This window comes from Amblyomma mixtum, chromosome 3 (assembly GCF_055824585.1).
Source record: "Amblyomma mixtum isolate Tamu chromosome 3, ASM5582458v1, whole genome shotgun sequence".
Lineage (NCBI taxonomy): Eukaryota > Metazoa > Arthropoda > Arachnida > Ixodida > Ixodidae > Amblyomma > Amblyomma mixtum.
Window position 1 is genome coordinate 310358928 of NC_143014.1, and position 24445 is coordinate 310383372.

At 43.7% G+C, this 24445-nt stretch overlaps 2 protein-coding genes across 2 annotated transcripts in view; both read left to right on the forward strand.

Annotated features, from left to right (window-relative positions):
• Positions 1 to 11413, forward strand: part of O-fut1 (O-fucosyltransferase 1) — a 39029-nt gene extending 27616 nt beyond the window's left edge. The window contains exon 9 of the mRNA XM_089583912.1: positions 3815 to 11413. The gene's annotated coding sequence lies outside the window, so the exon portion shown is untranslated. The remainder of the gene's footprint in view (positions 1 to 3814) is intronic.
• Positions 1 to 24445, forward strand: part of LOC149355578 (peptidyl-prolyl cis-trans isomerase-like 3) — a 53449-nt gene that overhangs the window by 2015 nt on the left and 26989 nt on the right. Inside the window, exons 2-4 of the mRNA XM_089583913.1 lie at positions 3815 to 3885; positions 18892 to 18966; positions 21998 to 22091. Coding sequence (XP_089440039.1) covers positions 22004 to 22091 — 88 coding nt within the window. The 5' untranslated portion in view covers positions 3815 to 3885; positions 18892 to 18966; positions 21998 to 22003. The remainder of the gene's footprint in view (positions 1 to 3814; positions 3886 to 18891; positions 18967 to 21997; positions 22092 to 24445) is intronic.

Genomic DNA, 24445 nt, shown 5'->3' on the forward strand with positions numbered 1-24445 from the left:
ATGTCCATTCTCTGACCCCGCACCCGTTCTTTGCTTAATGGCTCGAGAGGGGTTCATTCTTTTGTGCTTCGGTTCCCCAGCTTTGGCCGCATGTCCGTAGAAAGTTCTGGGCTCTACTTTTTGTGCGCGGAAGAATTAATACTTTAGTAACGCGGTGGAATTTACACACCTGGAGGGGAAATAGAAGTTACCTCCTTTTTGTGGTACTTAAGTGCTGCCGTCTATCGGCAGAAAAAAAGTTCAAATCTGAGTTGTCTTGCAGGTGGTGAGCCTTCTTAAAGAGAAACTGAAGGGAAGTACTGAAGGGGGTACACTGCCCTAAAGAGCGACCTTTTGAACCGCTTGCTCAATTTCACTAAAACTTGCAGGGTTGATTTATATCACTGCTGGGACCATCCCTGCTAATTTACATTATTCTGCCAGTGGGTTTTCTTGAACAGTGGACCGCTGCAATTAAAGTGGGGTGATTTCTAATCTTGTGAGCCCATTGTTCTCGTTTTCTGTGTTTTTTTTTTTTTTTTCAGTAAACTGTCAGCTTGGGAAAACTATCATTCCAGTATTGATAATATTAGCATTGTAGTAGGCTTTCTGAAGCAAAATTTTGTTAGGAACACAACTGTGCGCTCAGTTTGTCTGTTTTTTTTTCCTGTTCTTCGTACTAAGACAATGAGCTATAAGAAAGTGGTGGAAATGAAAAACCAATGTAATTCTTGATACATGGGAGTTGGACTTTTTGGTTTAAACTGAAAAACACTGATAAAAGTACGCCGAATAAATTTTTTGAAATTCAGTTTTAACCGAAAAAGGTCAGGATTTCTGGCATGCATGTCACAAATAACTGGCTGTTCAATACCAGTCTCAAGGTCACAGTAGATCATTAAGAAAGTGATAGAATCAGGAACGTGGTGAGACAGAGATGTTTTAAAAATTTAGTACTACAGTGGCTGTGAGTTATAAGGCATTGATTCATGAACTCTGGTACGCTGTTGCAAATAGGAGCGTCTGACCTAATGCCATACCTTTGCACCAAATCACAAACGAACTAGGTGCCAAATCACTTTCCTGAAGCATTTGCAGAGTTGCATGACAGGTGCAGGGAAGACATGAGTTCCTGATGAGGTATATGGGAACATCATTACCGAGCGTGGGACAGGAACACGCACTGTACACAGCGCACTGTTGCGACAGGCATGATGCTTTGTGGTGGAACCAGCAGGGAACAACTAGACTGCACATGTCAGAAAATCAAGAGCCTTGCTGAAAAATACTCCTAGCCACTGTTACTGGCTAGCATAGTGCTGTCTGCTGAGAATTATCACCGACTTGGGGCCGTCGCTTCGTTAAGTAGGTTTTTACATTGCATGTAAGGACTTTGAAAACTTTTGGAACCATAACAAGCAACCGCCAATTTGAAACTATGCATAAACGACACGAAGGTGTCGTGTTCTGGCTTCTGCTAGGGTTAACTCTTTCCATACCATGGGAAAAATGACCATTTTCTGAAGGTTTCAGTACATTTTTTTTTTTCTGTAAAACTATTGCATTCAATATTTATTGCAGTACCCAAAAACAGAGCTGAATAATGGTGCTTTCTATTCATATAAGTTGAAACAACAAATTGCATGTTGCAGCAAAAAGTTTTATTTGCTAAATACGAGATTGTAAGAAAAAAATTGAACAAAACTTGCAAACACACGCTTGTATTTAAAAAGAACAAAATGTTTAAAATTTTCTGAAATATGCAAAAGGTTTGTTACTCTATTGGCCACTATCTGCGAAAAAAAATCATTTCTATCCTGAATAGTATTCTTGCTTCAAAACAATAACTGGAAACGCTATCGTTGTGCATCGGAGCGTGGCCGCCTGTGTTTCAGGCTGGTTTCCATCATTACCGATGTGAAAACTGAATCATCTTCAGCGCCTTGCAACATTTTCAGGCTTGTTGCACAGGTCGTCGATTAAATCACTCGCAGATGAAACGGAGTCCTGAGATTTGCTATGTTTAAGAGCACGTGGCATACATTTCGAGGCTGCCAAGCGACTTTGATGGTACCGCACCTTCGAAGCATGTTTAAAAAAATGTCGTTTTGCAGGGGCAAAAAAAAATATATCGGAAACAAAACTTCAGTTCTCTGGCTACAAGCCAGATGCGCATTGTGCCTGTAAGCAACACGGAAGGCTCCAAAGTCGAGCGGCAAAGCCGTCATCTGCGGGCAACATGGCGGGCAATGAGCACAGGTCTGCGTCCTCATTTCTTCACAGCGAGTTAGGAAGTGTCCCCTCGCGGGACAGAAGAAAACTACATCGGAATCAACACTTTAGTTCCTTGCTTACAAGCTGTATCTGCAGCGTGGTCATTAGCAACGCAGAAGGTTCTGAAATCTGGGCATGAAATGATCGTTAGCGGGCTAACGATGCCCAGTGGGCGCGGTATTGAAAGTGTTAAGCAGCAGTTGCATCGCTGCCTCAGCGTGGGGGAGAACAGGGTGCACGGTCCTCTCGTTTAGCGCAGAGTGCTACCAGAACGTGAAATTGACCTTTTTAAGACTGAACTTACACTTACGTCTTGTTGTCTAGCTGCTTAGTCATTTAACTTTGGCATTTTTACTTTTTGTTGAAACTGTATGACCTTCTTGTGCAAATTGAGGCAGCTTTTAAGACGGCCATTTATGTGGTACGTACTACTACATGAGCAGCTGGTTTTAAAAAAAAAGTTAATATAAGCTGCACGTCACTTTCAACGGCACAGGGGCATCACATATTTCACTGACAAAAACCGAAAATGGTGTTACGAAATAAAGGCCAAAAAAAGTCCACTAATTGTCGAAAAATAAATACTGAAAAGTCCACCCCCTATGTATACAGTAGGATTCTTTTAAGATATAGCAAAACTAAGCAAAATAATTCCACAGTTGTGTGCTGTGGACATTCTTGAGGCCACATAACACAGATAATTGGGAAAATTGCGCTTATTTTCTGAACGATAGTTTTTTCCTAAAAAGGCATAGTCATCGTTGTCGTAAAGGCTGCATAGCGTGCTTCATACTTATTCCAGAATAATGAAATTTGGTAGGGATGATCCCAGCAGTGATATAAGCTATCCCCAGCAAGTTTCAATGAAATCGAGCAAGCGGTTCAAAAGTTCACTCTTCAGGGTATTGTTCCCTCTCAATGGAAACAAGAAGCTAAGCTAGACTGATAGATTAGCCTTCAGGAACATTTTTCTGCATAAAAGAGTGGCTGCATTTGCTGAGAAAATCACAAATGAAGTCCCCAGCTTGTGCCCCAGTTTGCACTGGCTCGTAGCATGAGTGCTGTTGGTTCCTTTGTGCCATGTAAACCTCTAAGCTCTTGGCAAGCCAGGGGAAACAAACGAAAGTAAAACTGCTTGGCTCGCCGGCCAGACAGCCCTTTGTCACTATGTGTTTCAACAGATTGCACCACCATACTGATTGCCAGTACAGTGGAACTAACGATTATTTTTGAGTGTGGCTAGTTACACATAGGCTGCAGAACCGAAAACTGGGCAAGTTGGTGAACGTTCAACATTATGTACAGCGCGAAAAACAAAGACGGGGGATAAACACGCAAACAAACAAGCGTTGTCAACATTATAGCAACACAAGTATATAGCAAAACTAAGCAAAATAATTCCACAGTTGTGTGGAATACATAATACTGTACATAATGTTGAACGTTCACCAACTCACCCAGTCAGCGCTTGTTTGTTTGCATGTTTCTTCCCCTGTCTTCGTTTTTCGCGCTGTACATAATGTTGAACATAAGCTGCTGTGGCCTGAACTTTGTTTTCCAGGTGCTGGAGGACTTCACTGTGATGTGGTGTGTGCCGAGGAGCAGACCAAGTCAGCTACTCCCACCCCAGAGGTGTGTGGGCCACTTTCAGCAGCGTCTGTTTTGGCCTCCCTGGACTGTGATGGCGGCGTTTCAGCGTAGCAGCTTCCAGCCCGGTTGTGTGCATGTTTTTCTCACCACAGTGCCTCTGGGAGGGTGTCCAGCACCGTATTGCGACACGAGACCCTATGCATTGTACTGAAGTGAGCGTGGGACATTTGTGAACTCATTTTGTCTCAGCCAGAATGTTTCGCACCTGACAGAGGCATTCAGGGGTTTGAATTTTCTTGGCTCTGTGGATGACAGCCTGTTGCTCGTGGCCAAAACCTGTTTTTTTGCAACTGTTGTGGGAGCACGTGAGAGAGGGGTGACACCACAAGGGAAGTGGCTTTCAGTGGGTGAGCAGCAAACAGGGCTTCTACTTATGCATGAAACAAGATTTGCCACGTCATCCTGATAACGGTAACCGAGATTGCATCAGTATGCACTCAAATTAAGGGCTGGGGCAGTGATGATGCAAGCGTTAGGCCTTCTAGACATGTCTAGAGATGGGGGGATGCGCCTTGCACCACTTGTTGCATTTGCATTCAGCGTTGTTTGCAGCAGTAGTTGTAAAAATGCATCGAAGAGATTGGACAGAGAGAAATATGCGATTTTAGCAAGCCTTCAAACTATCCAAAATAAAAGCAAAATGGTAAAAGAAAGCAGGAAATTTTTGTCAACCCACACGCAGCACTTTGGAGCTGCCACCGCTGCACTCAGCACTGATGTGGTTGGTGAACGTTCAGCTGCTCTAGCAGGAGTTTGGACATACTAGTCGTGGGCACTGGAGTTTTGGTTTCAGCAGTTTTAATGCCTCTGGTGTATGTTTGTGCACCTCTGTCAATGTAACGCAGTTATTGGCAAAGCTTGTCACTGCTTGCGGGCACAGCTTGCCCACTTGGTGCCATTCGTGCGACGCTGTGGATACTGCTCATTGACCAGAGTGGTGCACTTTTGGGCACATGAAATTCTTAGTTCTTAGCTTTCTAGTTAGGTAATCAAGAGGAAGAAATGGGCTTGGGCAGGGCACGTAATGTGAACGCAAGATAACCGCTGGTCCTTAAGGGTAACGGATGGTGGATTCCACGAGAAGGCAAGCGTAGCAGGGGGCGGCAGGAAGTTAGGTGGGCGGATGAGATTCTGAAGTTTGCGGGGATACGGTGGCGGCAGCTGGCAAAGGACAGGGTTAATTGGAGAGACATGGGAGAGGCCTGTGCCCTGCAGTGGGCGTAGTCAGGCTGATGATGATGATGATACCTTCAGGTCTGCTTTTAATCAATGATCTATACTGGGGCATTTTTCGTGGAGTAATTGCATCACTGCTGCAGTAAAACTTGCAAGTAAATTTAAGTCCACCGAAAGATGAGCTCAGAGTTGGTGCAGCATTCGTACGTGTTGGGAGTGTCTGAGGCCACAACCAAAGCCAACATATTACCTGGCCACCAGCATACTGGACACTCGGCTCCTTCAGTAAAATTTGGAGTGAAAAATGTGGGGACCTCCGGAAGTCTAATGGGCAAGTTTGTTCACGCATGCCTGAAAGAAAACTACACGGCAGTTACCGTATTTACTCGCATAATGATCGCACCACCAAATTTTGTTCGCAAAATTCAATTTTTTTTTATTCCCCGCATAGTGATCGCACTCTGAACTTGCCGCTGCAATTTGTCGACGATGTCGAGTCTAGCCGACGATGATCGTACTTACTATCTGTCTGACTGATGGCACGTGCAGATGACCATCTTGCTCTGTCAGCATTGCAGCGGTAGCCGCCTGTTGGCGGACCTGCAGTCACACGGGCAGTCTAAATGCGGTTATGCTTAATCGCTGATACCAAACTTATCTGCGGTAATCTCGAATCACGGTTCGCCGTTGTCGCAAGGCTCGCCACCGTTCTGGGTTGCGGTGCAACGAAGTGACGCGGTGATCCGGTTAAACTTTATTGTTCTCGTAAATAATAAGCCTTTGGATACGGCAACGTCAAAAATGAATCTGCCTTGAGGATTGCTGGCCTGTACAGAGTTGCTGGTAGGAGTAATAACTGCAATACAAGCTTGTTTTACGTTTGCAGCCGCGTAGCAGCTGCCGCCATTGCAGCGCGAGTGACCCTATCTGCTTGCACGCCAGCTCCGCTGCTAAGGCGTCGCTGAAATCGATCGTATGTATTTCTTTTAATACGAAGCAATTAGGTTGTCAGTAAGGCAGCATTATAAGTAGACCATTCATTATAGCGCTGGTCAGTTCAGAAGCGCCGTCCACTGTGGCTTCGATACGAAACAAGTTAGGTCTAGCGACGACTAGGGAGTACAGAGCGCTGTCGTTCGCCGCGTTCGCGGGCGGCATCATTGCGGTACGCTCATTGAATCTGGTGCTGCGAGCGTTCCGAATTTGTCGCCTACTTTAACGATGCGGCAGGGACCGGACATTTTTCAGGGTAACGGCGGTAAAATGCGTAACTTGAGCACCGCGGGACGTTGCTGTTACGCTGTTGCTGCGCCATTGGTTGAGATCGAAGGCTGCATAAAAGCGCCGTCGCGCAGCACTACACACACTGCCTATTTTGATGCGTTGCTCTTGGAATGTGATTTAGTGCGAAGAAAGTACGCTCTTGAAGCGGGCCAGCTCGTGCGCTCTTCGCACTCTTATCTTATCGATTAACGAGGTAAGCCGAGTTCGCCGAGCTCGCGATAACAGTGTTAGGCGACGTCACGGGTAGCGCGCCCGAGTTCCCCGAGTGACAAGGGTAGTCTGACCTGCAACTTGTTTGCGTTTTCAGGGCTCAAAAATTTTTTGTTAATAATTTACCCCGCGTAATGATCGCACCCCTAAATTTGCGTCAATTTAAAAAAAAAAAAGTGCGATCATTATGCGAGTAAATACGGTATTCCTCAAAAAATATACTCACGCAGGTTTTGTTGGAGTTCTCTCAAGGTGAAAAGTTTATTTGCTGTTGCAGCGGCCATTGCAGCAACAGTGGCGGCTTTATTTATTCAATTACTCTAAAGGCCCGAGTGGGCACTACACAGGAGGGGTACAACAGTGGAAGTAACAATGTAACACAAATTGTCACAAATAGTATGTGTTGTGATAGACGGTATTAAAAGACAAATTGTACATTTCAAAATATAACAAGGCTGATACTAAAAAACAAACGTTTCAATACAATTGTCTCTGCAAAGGGAATCGACCGTAGTTTCGTTCTTGCACGCAGGCTTGCTGACTGGCTCTCTGGCTGTGCAACTCATCCATGTTGCATTGCAGCCAGTCGAGGCCACCTGATATGCCGTAATAGGAAATATAGCACAATGTGAATGCCACTGTCACGTGTGCAATTTCGACCCTGACCAAGTCAACAAGGGTCAAAGATCTCTGCAGATTTAAAATTGCTACGTGACCAGCTTCAGTAGCAATCATGCGCAACCCCACTCGACAGAAATCTGCTTCCCAGAGTGGGATCCAAATTTTTTATTTTGACGGGGGAGGTCTGTTTCCAGGGCAGTGCACTGCTCAAGCACTAAGCCCAAGAGCTCCCCTGGGCCCTACATGCGCTGCATGGCCTAGAGCTTACTTGGTTAGTAGCAGCCCACTTGTTCTCAGCGGTGTGGATAGCTCATTGGCAGGTTATTGGATTTTATAGGACTTTTTAAACGCAGTTAAAAGTTTTTGTCAAGAGGCTGAGAGTTGTCAGGAGTCTGTCTCGCAACACTCTGCACATGTGCCACTGCACGGATCTCTGACTGTGAGCTGTGGCATCTGCTGAAACTCGCGTATATACCATAATTAATCTGTTAATACGCACTGTAGTTCATGGAATTCGCTAATGTCAACATGTTCTCAGTAGCCAGCACTTTCTAATCAAATTGTTTGGCATCACTGTGAGAAGTCTGTGTGAAGAGGGTGCATGTTCCAGCCAGAATTCAACAACTTGTCTCTCGTTTTCTGATAACTTTTGTGGGAAAAAGGGGAAGACATTTGTTCAATGAAATAATTGTCTCCTGTCTCTGGGCCTTCGGGTTGGTTCAAGGTCTTCCATTTGGTTCTTCCACAGTTCAAATTAGATGCACAGAATGGACAAATTCTCTATTGTTTAGAATCCATAACATGCTGATTTGTCAAATTTTAGCAGCACTAACAAATTTTTCAGATTTGTTTTTGATTGTGGGTACATTAGCTAGCATAATGCGGGGGTAATGAATTTTTTCTTAATTTCTTCGTAATTTGGGCATTAAAGAGAGGGGAATTTTTTTTTTTTCAGTTTCCCTATTTATGTTTGTCTCAATTTTTATTCGGTATCCGTGTCTGTATGCTTGTGCACATTCCTATATTTTAGATTGTTCTGTTCAGCTTGGGTTAGCTTATACTATAAGGTTCCATCACGTTTTTCATAAATGCAGAAGAGCAAATGCTGTCTGTCACACTTTAATACTACGTAAACGTTGCTGAATAGTGCTATTCAGCTCAAACCCAAGTTAAAAATGGCATTATTCATTCATTTTGATATCATAAATGTGAAAATATTCTTTCATCACTGTTACAGAAACTCCGAATATTTCCTATCTTCAGCATTGCAATTGACGCATAATAAGTTTAGCCTGTTTTTTTCTTTTTTTTTTGCTAAGTTTTTTTTTTAATGCCAAATGTGCTGTGATTTGACGAATGCTAACCTTCACTTACTGAATTAAATTTTTTACTGTAGATTGAGAGTTTAGGTGTAAAGTGTTCTGCACAGTTTATTAAGGCCACTTGATATCAGATGAAATGCATAGTATTAGCTGTGCACGAAATTCATGTTACTGCTTTACTACTTGCCACTGTAGACATTACCCTTGGTCTTTTAACTAGTACTGTACTTGTGAGGCTTGCTCTGTGCGTGCCATCTCTTTGTACTGTGCTGAGTATGGTATCTTTCTGACTTTATCGAAAGAGTGGATTGAGAAGAGCTTGTGCCAAAGGAGCACTCTTGTGAGTGGTATACTTAACGCACATCTCGTTTGTTTAGAAGGCTTTGATGTTGACATATAGCAGTCATATCTTACTTTCAGAAGAGCTGTTAGATGGGAGGGTTGGTGCATAATATTGGCGCTCTGAAGAAGTGGACTAAATAGAATAAAAACATGAAACTGTATTCCCCAGGTTTTTGTGGCTGTCACTTCTCCGGGCTTCACAAAGCACCTCTGGCCGTTCGCTCACTCTTGAGACCCACACTTGAAATTTTCTGTTCATGGCGGGCATGTTAGGTGAAGTTCTACGCTGTACATGCGCACTTTGTAGAAAACATGCTCTTGGGAGTCTTTCAAGGAGGGAATTGAAGCAGATTGAATTAAGCACTTTTAGGATTTGTGGATGTCTAGGCTTTTGGGCGAGAATTATCCTCTAGCAGCTTGAAAGCTACTTGGATGCACAGTCAGTGATCAGCTACCTCCATTGTCCTGCGTTTGTTGAGCGGCCATTATCGTTGTTTGATATATTGTATTTATTGGATGTGTTGCATTGATGTTATGACCAGACGGTGTAAAGCTCATGACATCCCAGTATTGAACTGCCATTAGTAGAGAAGCTCCAGCTGAGAAAAAAAAGAACTCTAGTGCTGTATTTGATGCAGCAAAAGATAGGGATCTTTCTAAACTAACTGACAGCTACCAAAGCATGTTGCAAGAGAACGGTGTAAATGAAGAGATGTTGTGGTATATATTGATAAAATCAGGCACACCATTGCTGGTTCAAGGAGCAGTTCTAATTTTAAGTTTACGCCACACATTGCATAAATTCCTGTAATGTTCTGCATAAAACTTTTCCACTAACAGTGTATCTGCACCATGTGACTACATAACCATATACATTGCTTATCTCTTGTCAAATACATTGGGGTATTTGTTTTAAAAAGCGTTTGTCATGGTTTTTTTAGCATCCGTTCTCTCTTCTGTGCTGTGTAAAGAGAGTTTGTGCTCAAAAAATGGCGATGCCTTCGCATCAGTGATTGAAACAGCAGGGTAGTAGCAGGCGTCGTTGCATGGTGATGCACTCCAGGGATTTTGTATGCATGGTGATGATGATGATGATAATGAGGGCCACTTTGGCCAATGAATGCCATGGCACAAGGTATTTTTGTCTACAGAAACTGGGGTCAAAGACCCATTTCCCAAGCATCTCGCCCTAAATAAGCCAAGCACAAGGCCAAGGGAAAGCTTGTATCCATCAGAAACTGGTGGGTATACCCGGTGGCACTGGGGATCGAACCCCACACCTCCCACATACGAGGCGGATGCTCACACCACTAGGCCCACTGCTGCTTTGTATATATTAGCATATTAGCAATGGAATATAGTCCTCAAGGCTTGTGCCACGATTGCAATCCATTATTGAGTAGGCACTTGCTTTCTTGCGGCTGGAGCCACATTTGCTTTCACTTTGTCTTTTTTACTGGAGTCAAATCTCTGCTGGCTGCACTTGCCATGGTTTCTGAAGCATTGGGGTACGGAAAAACAAATGTCCACAGATTGCGAAATGCATCCTAAAAATTTTCATGTCATGTTTAACAGATGTATCATAATAATGGATATTGTGGCGGTAAGAAATTTGGGTCCTTAAAATTTGCTGGTTAGACCTTTTACAAAAAACATTAGCTTAGTTGAAGACGAGTGTCGCATATTTTAAAGCAGAAAGAGCGAAGAGCCGGCTGATGAGCTTAGTTGGCAAGTGGTGACTGTTTTTTCTTGTGTTTAAAGGAACACTGTTGTGTGGAATTGCAGATGTTTACAGTGCTTCTCCAAGATGACTGACATATTCTATTTTCTGGTCCTGTTATGTATTTTTGAGTGGTGTACTGTACTAGTGATAATTGTTTTCTGTGTTATTTTGAAGTTCATGCAGCTGTGAAGTGGTTTAGCACAACGACTGTATTAATGACTGGCACTTTTCCATGTGCTTTTATTTCTAGTTTCATAGTCTCTTCTGCTCAAATACTCATATATCGAGTGATGCTTTACTGCTGTTTTGCGGTCACATTACGTAACCTCTCAGCTTTTAAAAATCTCTTTGGCCGCGTTTCATGACTTTACTTTAGCATTCCCTTCGACTTACCTTCAAGAGCAAAGGCCAAGTGGAAGGTAAATTTCTTCTTGGCTCCCACTCGTGAAGGTAAGCAAGGTTATCTTAATTTTGTTTCACCATGTCGTTTTTATGGGTATTTTCCGGTTCTGCACATGTGTGTGTAAACTTTTTTTTTTTTTTTCGAACCTATTTTTGTGTTTCCATCTTGTGTGGGTTTGGTGCTGTCTGTCCAAGACTGATACAGTGTTCTTACCTCTTATATTTGCTACTGGATTTTATTTGACCTTCAGCTTGCTTGTCTGCAAAAGTTTATAATTGCTGTCGTTGCACTGTAGGTTTTTTTTTTTTTTTTTTTTCCTTGTATGAAATTGCAGTGGCTAGCCTGTGTGCAAAGTGGCATCATTCTGTACCAAAGTGCTTCCATGCAAATTAAAGACACTCGCCTTGTCAGATAATCTGTTGTAAGCTAGTCACTAGGTCCACATTTCTTTAGCAAGGAGTGTTTGTAGTATAATACATGGTCTATTCAAATCTCTCAGCACTGCTCGCCTTAGCAAACATACTCATTCACTAGGATACGGCAGTTCTTGCAAAAAGAAGAAGCCGCCGCGGTGGCTCAGTGGTTATGGCGCTCGGCTGCTGACCCGAATGACGCGGGTTCGATCCCAGCCGTGGCGGTCGAATTTCGATGGAGGCATAATTCTAGAGGGACGTGGACTGTGCGATGTCAGCGCCCGTTAAAGAACCCCGGATGGCCAGAATTTCTGGTGCCCTTCACTGCGGCATCCCTCGCAGCCTGAGTCACTTTGGAACGTTGAACCCCTATAAACCAACCAACTTGCAGAAAGAATGAATTGAAATTCGAAGTTGAGCGTGCCTGCTCTTGATGCAGCATTCTACCGCAAAAAAAAAAAAAAAAGCCGCTCATGTCTTGTTGTGCACTGATCACTGGGTCATTCTTTGCTCTTACTCGCAGATTTACCCGGCTTTTGTTTTCCAAAAATTTCACACATGGCTGCATTCAAGACCAAGCCTTGTCACCTGGATACTTCTGTCGGAAGCATTTGCTAGCTGGTCTTTCATATCTTGAAACAGCTCAAAGGCCGCGGACAAAGACATGAGAGGACAGACACAGTGCTGTGTACATCCTCTTGTTGGTCAAATATTTAGGGGAATCCCCCAAGGTGGAGTAGATTTGTAATAATGGACCAACACAGTTCCCACTTTGAGTTATTGATCAATTCGCTCTCGCCGTACTGTAAGCTTGCCATCCCGGTTAGCTCAGTTGGTAGAGCGACTGCTCCGGTGAAGCGGTGGTCCCGGGTTCGAACCCCAGACTAGGACGAATTTTTCTTTAACTACAAAAATTCTGAGAAGGCTGTGTGGCTTTCCTTTGTAGCCGTATGGCTGCACTCGGGTGGATGTCAATGAGTAATTACTCCCTTATTATATATCCTCTTGTGTCTTTTTTGGTGTCCTTTGCACTGTTTCAAGATATGTTTAAAAAAACTGGCATATTCTTGTAGATGTACCCCTGTGGTGACAGGAACAAGTGCAGAGCTAGCAGTTTTGGTAGATTTCTGTTGGTATAAATTCCAGGTGCCTTAATTTTTTTTCTCTTGCAGCTAGCCACTGTTTCTCGCACAGTTTAACCCAGCTTTTTCATAACCTCATGTAAAACTTTTTTGCTGGACTAGTTGGTGCTTCATTCTCTGGGATAACAACTTAGTGCAACATGAAAAATGCTCACGAGTGTGTCTCACTCATGTGTATTTTTGTTGCACTTTGCTGTTATTCCAGAGAATTTTCATTATCTTTTGGGATGGTTTGGAAAGACGGATGGCCACTACGCTAACAGTGGTGCAGTGCTGTCACAGGCAAAAAAACAGTTTTGGATATATGCAATAAATGTCGGCACTCTTATTTTGTGGATAGCTTTTAAAACCTCCATAGTTCTTTAGCCCTTTGCAGCATTACCTACTATACGACCATTCCGGTCTGAAATTATTTCGCTAGTTTTCAGCACCACGAAAGAAAACAACTGCGCTACAGCTCATGGAGTGTTTATTTTTGGTATTTCTCTATGTGTCCAAGTCTTTCAGTAATATTTGAGTGGCACGCAGTTTCAGAGATGGTGCATCGTGCGTAGTGAGGAAAAGGCGCACAATTCAACTGTGGAAAAGCGGTGTCGGGCGGTGCCCGACAGCAGACTGGAACGGCCGTGTTATGCTGTTGGGAGGGGCCGGACTAGGGACCGCAAAGGGTTAAACTATAGCTTTTAAGGAAACGTATGCATTTCAATTCATGCCGCGCTTATTATTGCTATGAACAGTCAGAAGACAGCAGTCATCATGCTTGCAATGTCGGGGTTTGCAGATGTCAACTACCATGGGAAAGCGTGGTTCACGAGGTGGGCTTGTAGCTCCTAGTAGGAGTTGAGCACCCCTAGTGCAGACAACCTCGCGTTAGAGGTGGCAACCAGGAGATTCAGTATACTCGTTTTGTGGCCTTCCTCCCGGACTGAGCTTATTGCGAATGAACAAGCCCAAGATTCAGAGCTCCTCAACCCCTCTGTTATCACACAAAATGTGGGCTGCAGTGCAACCAAAACAACAGTGGGACCAAACTTCTGAGATGCGCAGTGCGCGCTGTGGTATGTATACGAGTCATTTACAAGCCGACGGGTAGTGAGGAAAATATATTTATCGTTAACTCGATTCACCAAATCGCGCTGGGGTGCAGAACAACGAATTTCTATTGACTGATGCGTTTAACTCATTCAAATGCACGTGAAACAACCATGCGCTCGATTGCACAGGTTTCATTACATCGTGATGCGTCAAATGCATTGGACTGGTTCACATGCATAATTAACAGGCAACGCCGACCTTTGGGGATTGTCTATTTCTGTGCTCCTATCATGCACATACGAAGCACACACTGGTCTTATGACGATTCTGTGCAGTCTAGAGAGCTCTGGTGCAATTAGTGATGTTGAAGCACAGATATTAGTGAATAAACGATGCCAGCATGTACAGTCTTTGCCAAAAGTGACCAGGCTGCACGGTTTGCATCTCAGTCTTATATTAAAGCTATTGTGCCAGTCCACAAGCTCTAAATCTCTGTATGGTAAGGAGAACCCCTGTCCTCACCTTCAAATAACTTTTTTATCTTTAGGGAAGCCGTGAGGGCTCTACTATACGGATGAGAAGCAAGCCATGCAGCCTGGTTACTTTTGGCAGAGACTGTACTACGGCGACTGCTATGAAACAGGCGAGCAGTGGAAAAGAATTGGAACAGGAAGTAGCTAGCAGGCGAATTACGCATAACCCTTTTCGTTGCTTCCCATCTCGCCGGCCAGCGGTTGAAATGTGGCCCCAGTGGAGGTCATGAGAACTAACAGTGCTGCAGTCGAGTCTTGCTTCCAGTTAAGTGCTGTCGTCTGCTACTGCCTTAACAAAACTTGACAAGGAGAGGCAGCGTAACCATGCACCCGCAGCGTTTCGATGGAGGCGGAATGCAAAAGTCGCCCGTGTGCTGTGCGATGTCGGTGCACGTTAAAGATCCCCAGGTGGTCGAGAGACCTCCACTACGGCACCTCTTTCCACCTTTCTTTCCGAGATATGTGAGACAGATAATGCGCCACCTCTTATCCCAAAAAAACCAACCATGCTCGCGGGGGGGTCTTTCTTTTCTAGTTTTTCATTTAGCTCTCCTCTATCCTACATCGAAGAGATGCTTTTAAATCGTGAGTATTTGCTGCCAGCTCTGGCTGTGAGCCTAATGTCCGTTTTCATTGCTTATCATTCAGGGTCAAAGACATGTTCTTTGGGTATCTTGCACCTTCAGAGAAAGGTGCAGAATGCACTGTAATGCTAAGGTAATGCACGCTGTGACCACCGTGAAAATCTCAAACATGCATAGAACAGCAGTTCGTGTAAGTGGGACGTGTGTATGAGAGAACTGCCGCTGTAGAGGTTTTAAAGCGTGCGCTCACTGTATGCACGCAGTGCGTATAGTTCCTTGTACAATTCTTAGAAAACTGCACGACTAATGCTTCTATGTGGATCAAAGATGCCAAATTCATCACAAAAGCTCCCAGGGCGAGGAGCTAATGACAGGAGTCTAATGATATGGTTGTATGTTGCCGAGGAAATTTCGGTAATTTGTTTGAACAATCAAATGAGCCATAGTGGAATTTTTCCTCTACACTTTCACTCCCAAAATCAGCTGGTGCCAGATATCGAGTGTCCTGTAGGACGTTGCGCGGCTGACTAGCTTTCGCCTGCGTACTCTAGGACCCATTTCCATCTTCTACGTCTTCCATGCGCACTTTGCAACCATTCCGGAGGAAGACAAAAGCTACTCTGATATCTTCTAATTCTTCTAAATGTGTGAAATGAACTGTAATATGTTTTTTTTGCACTACATAATGTATGTTTTCCCTTCACACCTAGGCATCCGATATTGGTTTCAACATCTTCAAAATGTGATTGAAGGAAGGAAGCTATTATTGCTGTTTAAAATCGGAACAAGCAGCCGCCGTCACTATATAACTCCCAGCTGTAATACGTATGTTCTTCATACTGCACTAGCTTTAATGAACCTTATTTTAATCGGCCAGTTCCTCAGCTGCTAAGCGTCAATCCCGGAATTAGTGATCTCGCAAACTGATACTGGTGCGACAACAATTATAAACATCCACTTTTGTCTTCTCGGTGCAACGTCTCAGTGGTTTGTGAGCGAAAACGAACTTATCACCGGAGATTAGGGCAGTCGTTGGGCGCGAAGAATAGAAACGCGTCACTAAGCGCTGACATTTTCTGAAGACAAAATTAAACGCTCCCACAAGAAGATGGATGCTGGCTTTCCGAGACGTGTATTGGGTAGCACTAACGAAAAAAACGCGGTAGTAAGCATTAGGAGGTGTGGACAAAGGTAGACGGAGCATGCCTTCTAACGTCCTTCGCGAGTTCCGAACTGCAATTGCAGCTATGGTATATAGCGGATGTTAATTTTGTGCGCTTTCTCATGGACAAAGATTAATGTTTCATTTCCAATAGTGAAGGCATAATTGCACTTTAAACGGAATGGCGGGCTCCGTTTACTTATGTTCCCAACTGTACAATTAACTTGCCAGGAAAATTATTTTAATTCGTTAATTTCACTCAATACATATACTTTCGAGAGGAACTTCAAACGCTTCTGGTAAATCAACAATGACCTAATCTCTACTGCTTTCTCAACAACATTCGTTATTCGCACCTCTACCGTAACTCGGGGACAGAGCGGAGGGACTCGGCCGGTTTCAAAAGCCTTGTTACTGCGCGCTGTACCGGCAAGCACTGCATGTGAGCCAGGCCAGTACCTAGGCCTCCTTCTAAATCGCATGTCCACACACTCCTCCTCTCATCTAGAGAATCGCAAGGAAGAAAATGCGTCATGCGAATGCTCGCAAGCGCCGGACAGAAATGTGCAATCGAAATCAATGAAGGTGTTTGTACCACATCTAATGATGCATTTTTCCATGCACTGCAATAATTGTTTTTATACCTATGATGAAGTCTGTACCCCCCCTGCTGTAATGCTCTGCGGGGCGATGCAGGTAACTAATAAATAAATAAATAAATATAGTCAGTTTAGGGTGAATGTACTCGGATAAAATGCTCTGCCGCAGTTTATGTTTGCAAAACAATCAAACGAAGCGAATGAGGTTATTTCGCTCTTTCATCCTGTATCCTTCAACTCCACTTTTTAAGGAGAATGAGGGATTGCCTGACCAGGGAAAATATTATTGCTCTATTCGGCCGTCACGAAAGCGATCACCTTCAGGTTCGCGAGACACACGTAAAAGAGGACACCGGAGGACTTTCGCGGCATTCGTGTTAAGGTGGGGTGAGACTTTGTTTGGTCAAAAAATTCACTTTTGAGATCTTTCAACCATCTGATAGAGAATTTCTTTATCGTTCAGAAAATATATTACACTTTGGTATTCGCTGTTAGAAAAATATTTTTGTTGTCCTTTTTCTTCGACACGTTGACAGGAAAAGTGATGTATCTCGACGCAGTCTCTTCGTTTCCGTTACGTGCAGAAAGTCTGAAGGTTCCGGTTTCGGTATTGAATTTATTCTTGTGAGTAGTACATTTTTATGCCACTAGGGTTCCTCCTGTTGCTCCTCTGTTTATAGCTGCGCGCCAAGCTTTGACGCTGTCCTGTTGTGCTGTCGAAACTAGAGAGGAGAATTTTCCCCCCTCCAGACAAAAGACTTAGTAAAGAACAAGAGGTTACGTGGCGTCGTCTACAGACGAGATCGATACGCACCCCATCACTCCTCGCGCGCATTTATCCAGATCTTTACAACCCAAACTGCAAACACTGTGGCCAACGTGCTACCTACGATCACATCCTGTGGGACTGCAAAATAGAGCCACCTCCGGGTGATCTAGTTACAGCTCCTTCTCTCGAGCGGTGGGAGACCGTGCTGGCTAGCTCTGACCCCAGAACGCAAGTTTTGGCGGTGGAGTGGGCTGACAAAGTCGTCGAGGGCTATGTACTCTCGACCACTTAACGCGACCTCTTGCCAAGCTCTTCCCGGCGAATAAAATGTTTTACAATCAATGTACTAACAATTGATTTGGGTGTGATGTCCCAAAAGCATCTCTGTCAGTCTCAAAACAGTTGAGACAGCTGTCGATAATGCGACTGCACGCTATAATGATGGAAATGTAGCACGAGTAAGGCTGCTGAAACATTTGGGAGCCACCCCTGGACCTTTGTGTGTGTCAACGCTAGCATCTATAGACAGACGGAGGGTAAAAAAAAAATAATTTCAAGCTGAGATCTGAAGCAAAACAGGAAATATAGGACCGAAGAAAAAAAAGAGAAAGAGTATGGCGATGCTGCCGCTTCAAGAGATTACAGCAGGGAATTTTTGAAGAATAAAAATGTTTTCAAAGACTTTACCGGCGTTTTTCTCATAACATTTTTGGAAGTTTGTGTACCTTTTTCTCACGAACTGTAAAGCATAAGCCAACAAAATTTCTCTGCTGTGTTAATTAGTGGCAGTTACATAACTGGAACTAGAATAAATAGCCTAGGTGCATTTTTATTTTTCCTAGCATAAAAAGACCAGTCATAAGTGGCAATTTCACACATCGGCAAAAGCAAAAATACGTAACAAGTCTGCTTTTTGTTGGCGGAACATAATTCTAGTTCCACTTCTGTGAAGCATTTATTGCTACCTTTGTACAAAATTGGAACACTCTGTGGGTAGTAGATCTTAAAGAAAAGGTACAAACGTATAAAAAAGTAAAAAACAAGAATAAAAATATTGCTTCAAAATTTAAAACTAATTTTTAACTCTAATGCAAGCTGCGTCTATCTTTAATATTCCTTTCAAATTTTATGACCATAGCTTTTATTACCACTGCTGTACAGCCAAGTTGTTACTTCGTTCCAAAGAAGAGTGTGCGCTCCGCGTGTAGCAGACGATGCGCTGTGCCAGAAGCAAGACTCGACTGCAGCGCCGTTAGTTCGCGTAAGCGCCACTGAAGCCACTTTTTTTTGCGGAGCTGCGAAACTGGGTGTTCGGAAAAGCATAAAATGAAAAATAGCTGCGGTCGGCATCGCTAACTATATATAAAAAAGGAATGACTGCTTAGTTAGTGCAAAAAAAAACTTTCAACACAAAAAAAAAACACTTTGTTATGTTCGCTAGTTTTTTAGGCTTTTTCTCCCGCTGTTTTCTCCTCGCGCATGCGCAGAAACGTACACGGTACAGAGCATAGTTCTTTCCATGCTCTTTCCTTCCTCGTTTTCGTCTGAATGAATGCTGGAGTAGAATGGTGCGTAATTTAAGTGGCACAGTTGTGGGCCGTGAACTCTTTCGTCAGTGTGTTATTCTGGAAACAGAGAGTTTAAGTTTTTGTTTTGTTCTTTCATTGCAGTCAGTTACACTGCACACTGATCTGGGTGACATCAAGATAGAGCTGTTTTGCGAAGCATGTCCGAAGGCAGCTGAGGTAGGTGTTTACAGGCACAGAGTTTAGCCTTCGATTACTTCTTAATGATTTTTATGATCTACATCTTTTGTGTTTCAAAGCGAAGGTTGTAGCGTATGCTGATCGTTCGTTTAAAAAAAAAAATGCTCGAAAAGGTAGCTCACCACCTCAGCTGTATGCTGGTGATTGTGTTGTTTATTCTGATATTGCAACTGCTTCTAATCAACAGGTGTTAAACAGTATGTTTTGCTGTCATATGCATGGGAAATGAAAATTAACTTTAAGAAAGCAGTTTTTAATGAGAATTACATGACAACCTCACTTTTGCACTGTTAGAAGTTGGTTCAAACCTTCGACCGCCTATGTTCGTCTCCTCGAATGTAAAAAAATTGTTTTGCCTATGCTGCTGTTATATGGGATCTCGTTACTGGCACTAACGTAAGGTCGAGGGTGTACAGAGAAGGGCTGCTCCGTTTGTATTCAAAAACTTGAGACGATCTTCTGTGTCTGATCTTGAGGCCAGAGCTAATCTACCGCCAGTGCCACGAAGAAGTCGCGTTTCCCGGCTAAAATTCGCGTATCAGTTAATGGTTACTACGCGGTAGACCTAAAAAAGGTAATTCCTTGCTCATCTCGGTGTCACTAGACAAAGGCATGCAAAAAGTATAGCACCCTTCCACACACAGTAATTGTTTCATGTACCCTTTTTGTCTTAGAACAATGATTCACTGCGTTCACGTCGTGAACGGTGTCATTTTGCAGCCAAACCTGGCACTATTTTCACACCTCACCTAAATAGACCTATGGATTAAATATGACACTGCATTTTTCTCTGCTTGAACTTGCATGGTTATTTTGCACTTTTGTACTTCTGTATTCTGTGTATAGGCTTTTTTTTTTTTTTTAGATTTCTGCTATTTATTCTATAGTTGTACTTGTATGTGGTACTTTTAAATATCTTGTTTGCTTCAACTTCTGTGTTTAGTTTGTACTTTTTGCCACTGTGTTACTGTGTATATGTTTCTTCCCACACCTTGCTAATGTCCCAGAAACGGGGTTGCAGTATCAATAATACAAATATAATATGTACAGCAAAATGGAATGACATTGATGTGTGTGAGGTTTTACATGTGTTAAGTGCGACAGCTGTCATGGAGATTTGTGAAGTGCCACTGCCAGCTACTGTGTAAAATGCGTCCCATATGCGACTTCAGTACATAGCTTGCACCATTGTCAGAGCAGCCACTGTGCTGGCGAACCAGGAGCACTGTGAGAAGGTGCGCATTTCTAAATCCGCTTATCAAAACCTGTCTGGCCTGCACTGCTGAAGCTATGCATGGTTCGCCATCATGGCACCTATGACATCATGTGCAAGCTATCTGTAGACTGTTTTGACAAACGCTTTTTGCTCTGGCAACAGTGCAACCATGCCCCCATTAACTTCTGATATGAGGTTGGGTATAACAAGTGGGCACAGCTACGTCCTCCAGGTTGAGGCACTTGCACTGATAAATGTAGACGTCTCTGCTGCGTCTTTTTCCCCCACTTCACTTTGGAAACTCTGCAGCAGATGTAACACCCGCTAGGTTAAAACACATTGTGTATTAGATTCTCTGGCAAATCCACGACAACACTGCATATAAGTAGTGTGCATATCAGTCAGAGAAACATGACTGCAAATGGAATGCTGCTGTTTTGCATGGCCTTACCTTCTGCGTCCAGCTTGATGACCTTACATTAGGTGAATCGAGCGTGAATTACTCAGCCAAACAAAATGGAATTACTTTATCAGATCTCCTGCTGCATCTGTCTGTTGCAGAATGCATTTTGTACAGGCAAAACCAAGCAAACCCAACACTAGTGTGCAGCAACGCAGCGTTCATGGCAGGTATTCAGGAAAGGGGCTTGCAATGTGTATCTGTAATGTCAGTGACAACCTAGGTGCATTTATTCAATTTGTTGTGAGAGTGGAAAGGGCCATGCTTTGAAATTTTTCAAAACCAAGGAGAAGAAACCTAGGGGAGCAACACATGGCCACTGCTTACCGAGAAACACTGTGATACAAGGGTACGGCAACACCTTCCACATCACAGGTGGTGGTGATCTTCAAGCAGGCATTATTTTCCCCACTGTGTTCCAAACTGTGGGTTCACTGTAGTGTTATTGTGCCGTGGAAGGTTTCAGACACATTAGCAGTCCCGGTAGCGTCTCTGCTCTGCGTAGTCAAGTTGGTAGAAATATTCACTCAGCACTTCAAGCAGATGATGAACGCAGGAAAAAGAAAAGCCTCAGGCCCGGTCACATCTGCAATGGACAAATTCAAACACAGTGCCAGCAGCACTGGATTTTCGTCAGCCAGAAGAAGCCCTTTGGGGCTCACTGTCATCATCAGAAAAGGCGGGTTTGTTTACAAGCGTCAAAACCGTCTATAGTAACGGCATCATGTGGCAACCTCTTCCCAATTATACAGGCAGCGTTAGTGCTGGCGTCACAGTGTAGTGGTTGTAGAAACTGTTTTCTGCAGTGAGGTGATAACATCAGATGTGTAAGGAAAAGGAAAGGAGTGTTGCTGGATGTACCTGTTGCAGAACCTAGTGAACATAATTCAGTAGCTTGCGTTCGTATGTAGTTGATGACATGCGAGTTTGATTTTGGCTGCTTTTAGTGGGGGAGAAATGCAAAAATGCCTGCGTACTGTGATTTTGGGGCACAGTAAAAAACTTCAGGTGGCCAAAATTAATCTGGAGCTCGTCGCCATGGCGTTCCACACAGCTCATTGTGCGCATCAAAATTCATCAATTAATACTGTAATTGTTGCCTGAATGAGTAGTTTTGCTGCATTATGCAGCTCCAAAGTAGATGCAGTTACGGTAGGCACTGAGTAATTCTTTTCATCATGGTTCCTTCGCGTGTATTCTTCTTGTGTCCGTGTTCCATAGCACTGTGGTAATCTGTCGGCGAAAAACAATGAACCAACTAGTTCAGACCATAATCCTCAGGAGCAGAATTGCATGTGTAACAGAGTTTCTGTCTGACCATTTGTGTCTTGCAGAACTTCATGGCACTATGTGCTTCCGACTATTACAATGGCTGCATCTTTCATCGGAACATCAAGGGCTTCATGGTACAGACAGGTGACCCCACAGGTGAACTTTCAAGAACAAGTTGTCCTTCACCTCTCGTAATCATTATCACCACTAAGGTGTGGCCTTCTCATTCAAGCAAGATAGCACACTTTTCCTTATATGTAGTGTATTCATGGAAGCAATGCATAAAGAAAGTTCAAGGCAAGACAACAATTGCCTACAGAAGTAAATGTTTCACAATAGGGGTTATTGTTGCACTTGTATTTTACAAACAGGTAACATGACATTGGGAAAGGAAAACTGTTCTCATTGGGTGCTCTACAAGTTGCATCAGTTCTAAAAGTTTGAATAGGAATTTGTGTAGACAGATGAAAAGTGAGAACTTTACTGGGCTTGAGGTTTTTAACTGGTATAGTGAAACCTCATTAAGGCTTACTTCGCGGGACTGCAGAAAACTATGCGCAAAGCCCTAGTATTCCCTGGCTGAAAATAGCTTAAATATTTCCACCTACCTGATAAAGCATGAGACATGCCATACATTAAGGAAGGCACCTACGGATTAATGGGAGCTTTTATTCACTTTTGGAGCGGCCGCCGCGGTGGCTCAGCGGTTATGGTGCTCGGCTGCTGTCCCGAAAGACGCGGGTTCGATCCCGGCCGCGGCGGCTAGAATTTCTTTGGAGGAGAAATTCTAGAGGCCCGTGTACTGTGCGATGTCAGTGCACGTTAAAGAACCCCAGGTGGTCGAAATTTCCGGAGCCCTCCACTACGGCGTCTCTCATAGCCTTAGTTGCTTTGGGACGTTAAACCACATAAACCAAACCTATTCACTTTGGACAAGAGACCTCCGCTATTTTTGTCTTCCTCTGAGATGGCATCGCAGCTAATAGTGCGGCCTTTGAGGCTGCACTAGCTAGCATTGTGTGTAGTGTGGAACAAGGCTCTCTCTTCTTCCACATTCCACACACTGATGTTAGTGGAAGGTCCCACCCACGAGCCACCACACATTTCTTTTTCCCATGCTTGATATTCTGGATAATGCCAAGCTTCTTCATGTTCAACACTTGGGAGCTTCAGTCCGACACAAGATGTGCTGGGGAATAATGCCACTTGGGAAGGACTGCACACAGAAAGAGCGCAACCCATGGCAACACCAAAATCACACCAATGCCACCAATAACCCGCCGTGGTGGCTGAGTGGTTATGGCGCTCGACTGCTGGCCCGAAAGACGCGGGTTCGATCCCGGCCGCAGCGGCTGAATTTCGATGAAGGCGAAATTCTAGAGGCCCGTGCGCTGTGCGATGTCAGTGCACGTTAAAGAACCCCAGGTGGTCGAAATTTCCAGAGCCCTTCACTACGTCGTCTCTCATAGCCTGAGTTGCTTTGGGATGTTAAACCCCTATAAACCAAACCAAACCAATGCCACCAATGACACCAATGGTGTAGTGATGGAAAAGTGTTCATGTTTTCACTCTCTGCCTAATTTATATTTATTTACCCAAAGCTTTTAGTTCTTCGTGTAGCTGACTGTGGTGTGTATTTGCATTGCCTTTTAATGTGTGCACTGTACTTTCCCCTTTGTAACCCCCCACCCCCCCTCATCATTGTAATGCCAAATAACGGTGTGGGTATCAGATAAATTATAAATCACGACAGTGCAGCATAATGCAGCTGAATCACAGCTGTACAGCAGCGCCAGTCAGCCAGTAACACAGCAATGACAGCTGCAGTAGTTTTAAGGATGCTTTACGTACAGCCTGGTGCGCGATTTTAGCTAAGCGCTATCCTGGACGTTTGCAATAAGCCAGTACGCCATAAGCGGGCGCCAAATGTATGAGGTTTAATGGAAACCAAACCAGAGATTTCATGCAACTACGTCTTAAGTGGCCCTGTTGCTTAAGCAAAATGTGCCTTGATGAAGTTCTGCTGTATTGGGTACAGAATCCCGGAATTAATGAGTCGTTATTTTGGAAGTGTGGAGTCAATTTTTGTGATGCCATTTTTATTGTCATTTACGTTAACTCCTGCATTAGATACCAGTTCCGCACTCTCTAGCAGAGCTCTTGAATATATCGACGAATAATAGGTGAAGGCAACTTCAACCATGTTGTCGACCATTGTAGGTAGTTACTCAGAGTAGTTGTATATTTTTTTCAACAAACTAAATAGATTGCAGAAAAACGTTTTAGCTATTGCGTTTTGGGAGAAAATTCTGGTGCCAAATTGTACAGCGTGCCGAAAAATGCCCAATCCACCAGTTTTTGTTTCGATGTCTGCTTTGGATGTGTTTTTTTAGTGGTGAAAAGAAAGTGAAAAATCCCACATGACCATGTGCTTGCATGCCGCGACAGCAGCGCTCTCAAATGTGGAACTCGTGAACGTCTCCACGTTCGATGGCGTCATAAATGTGACA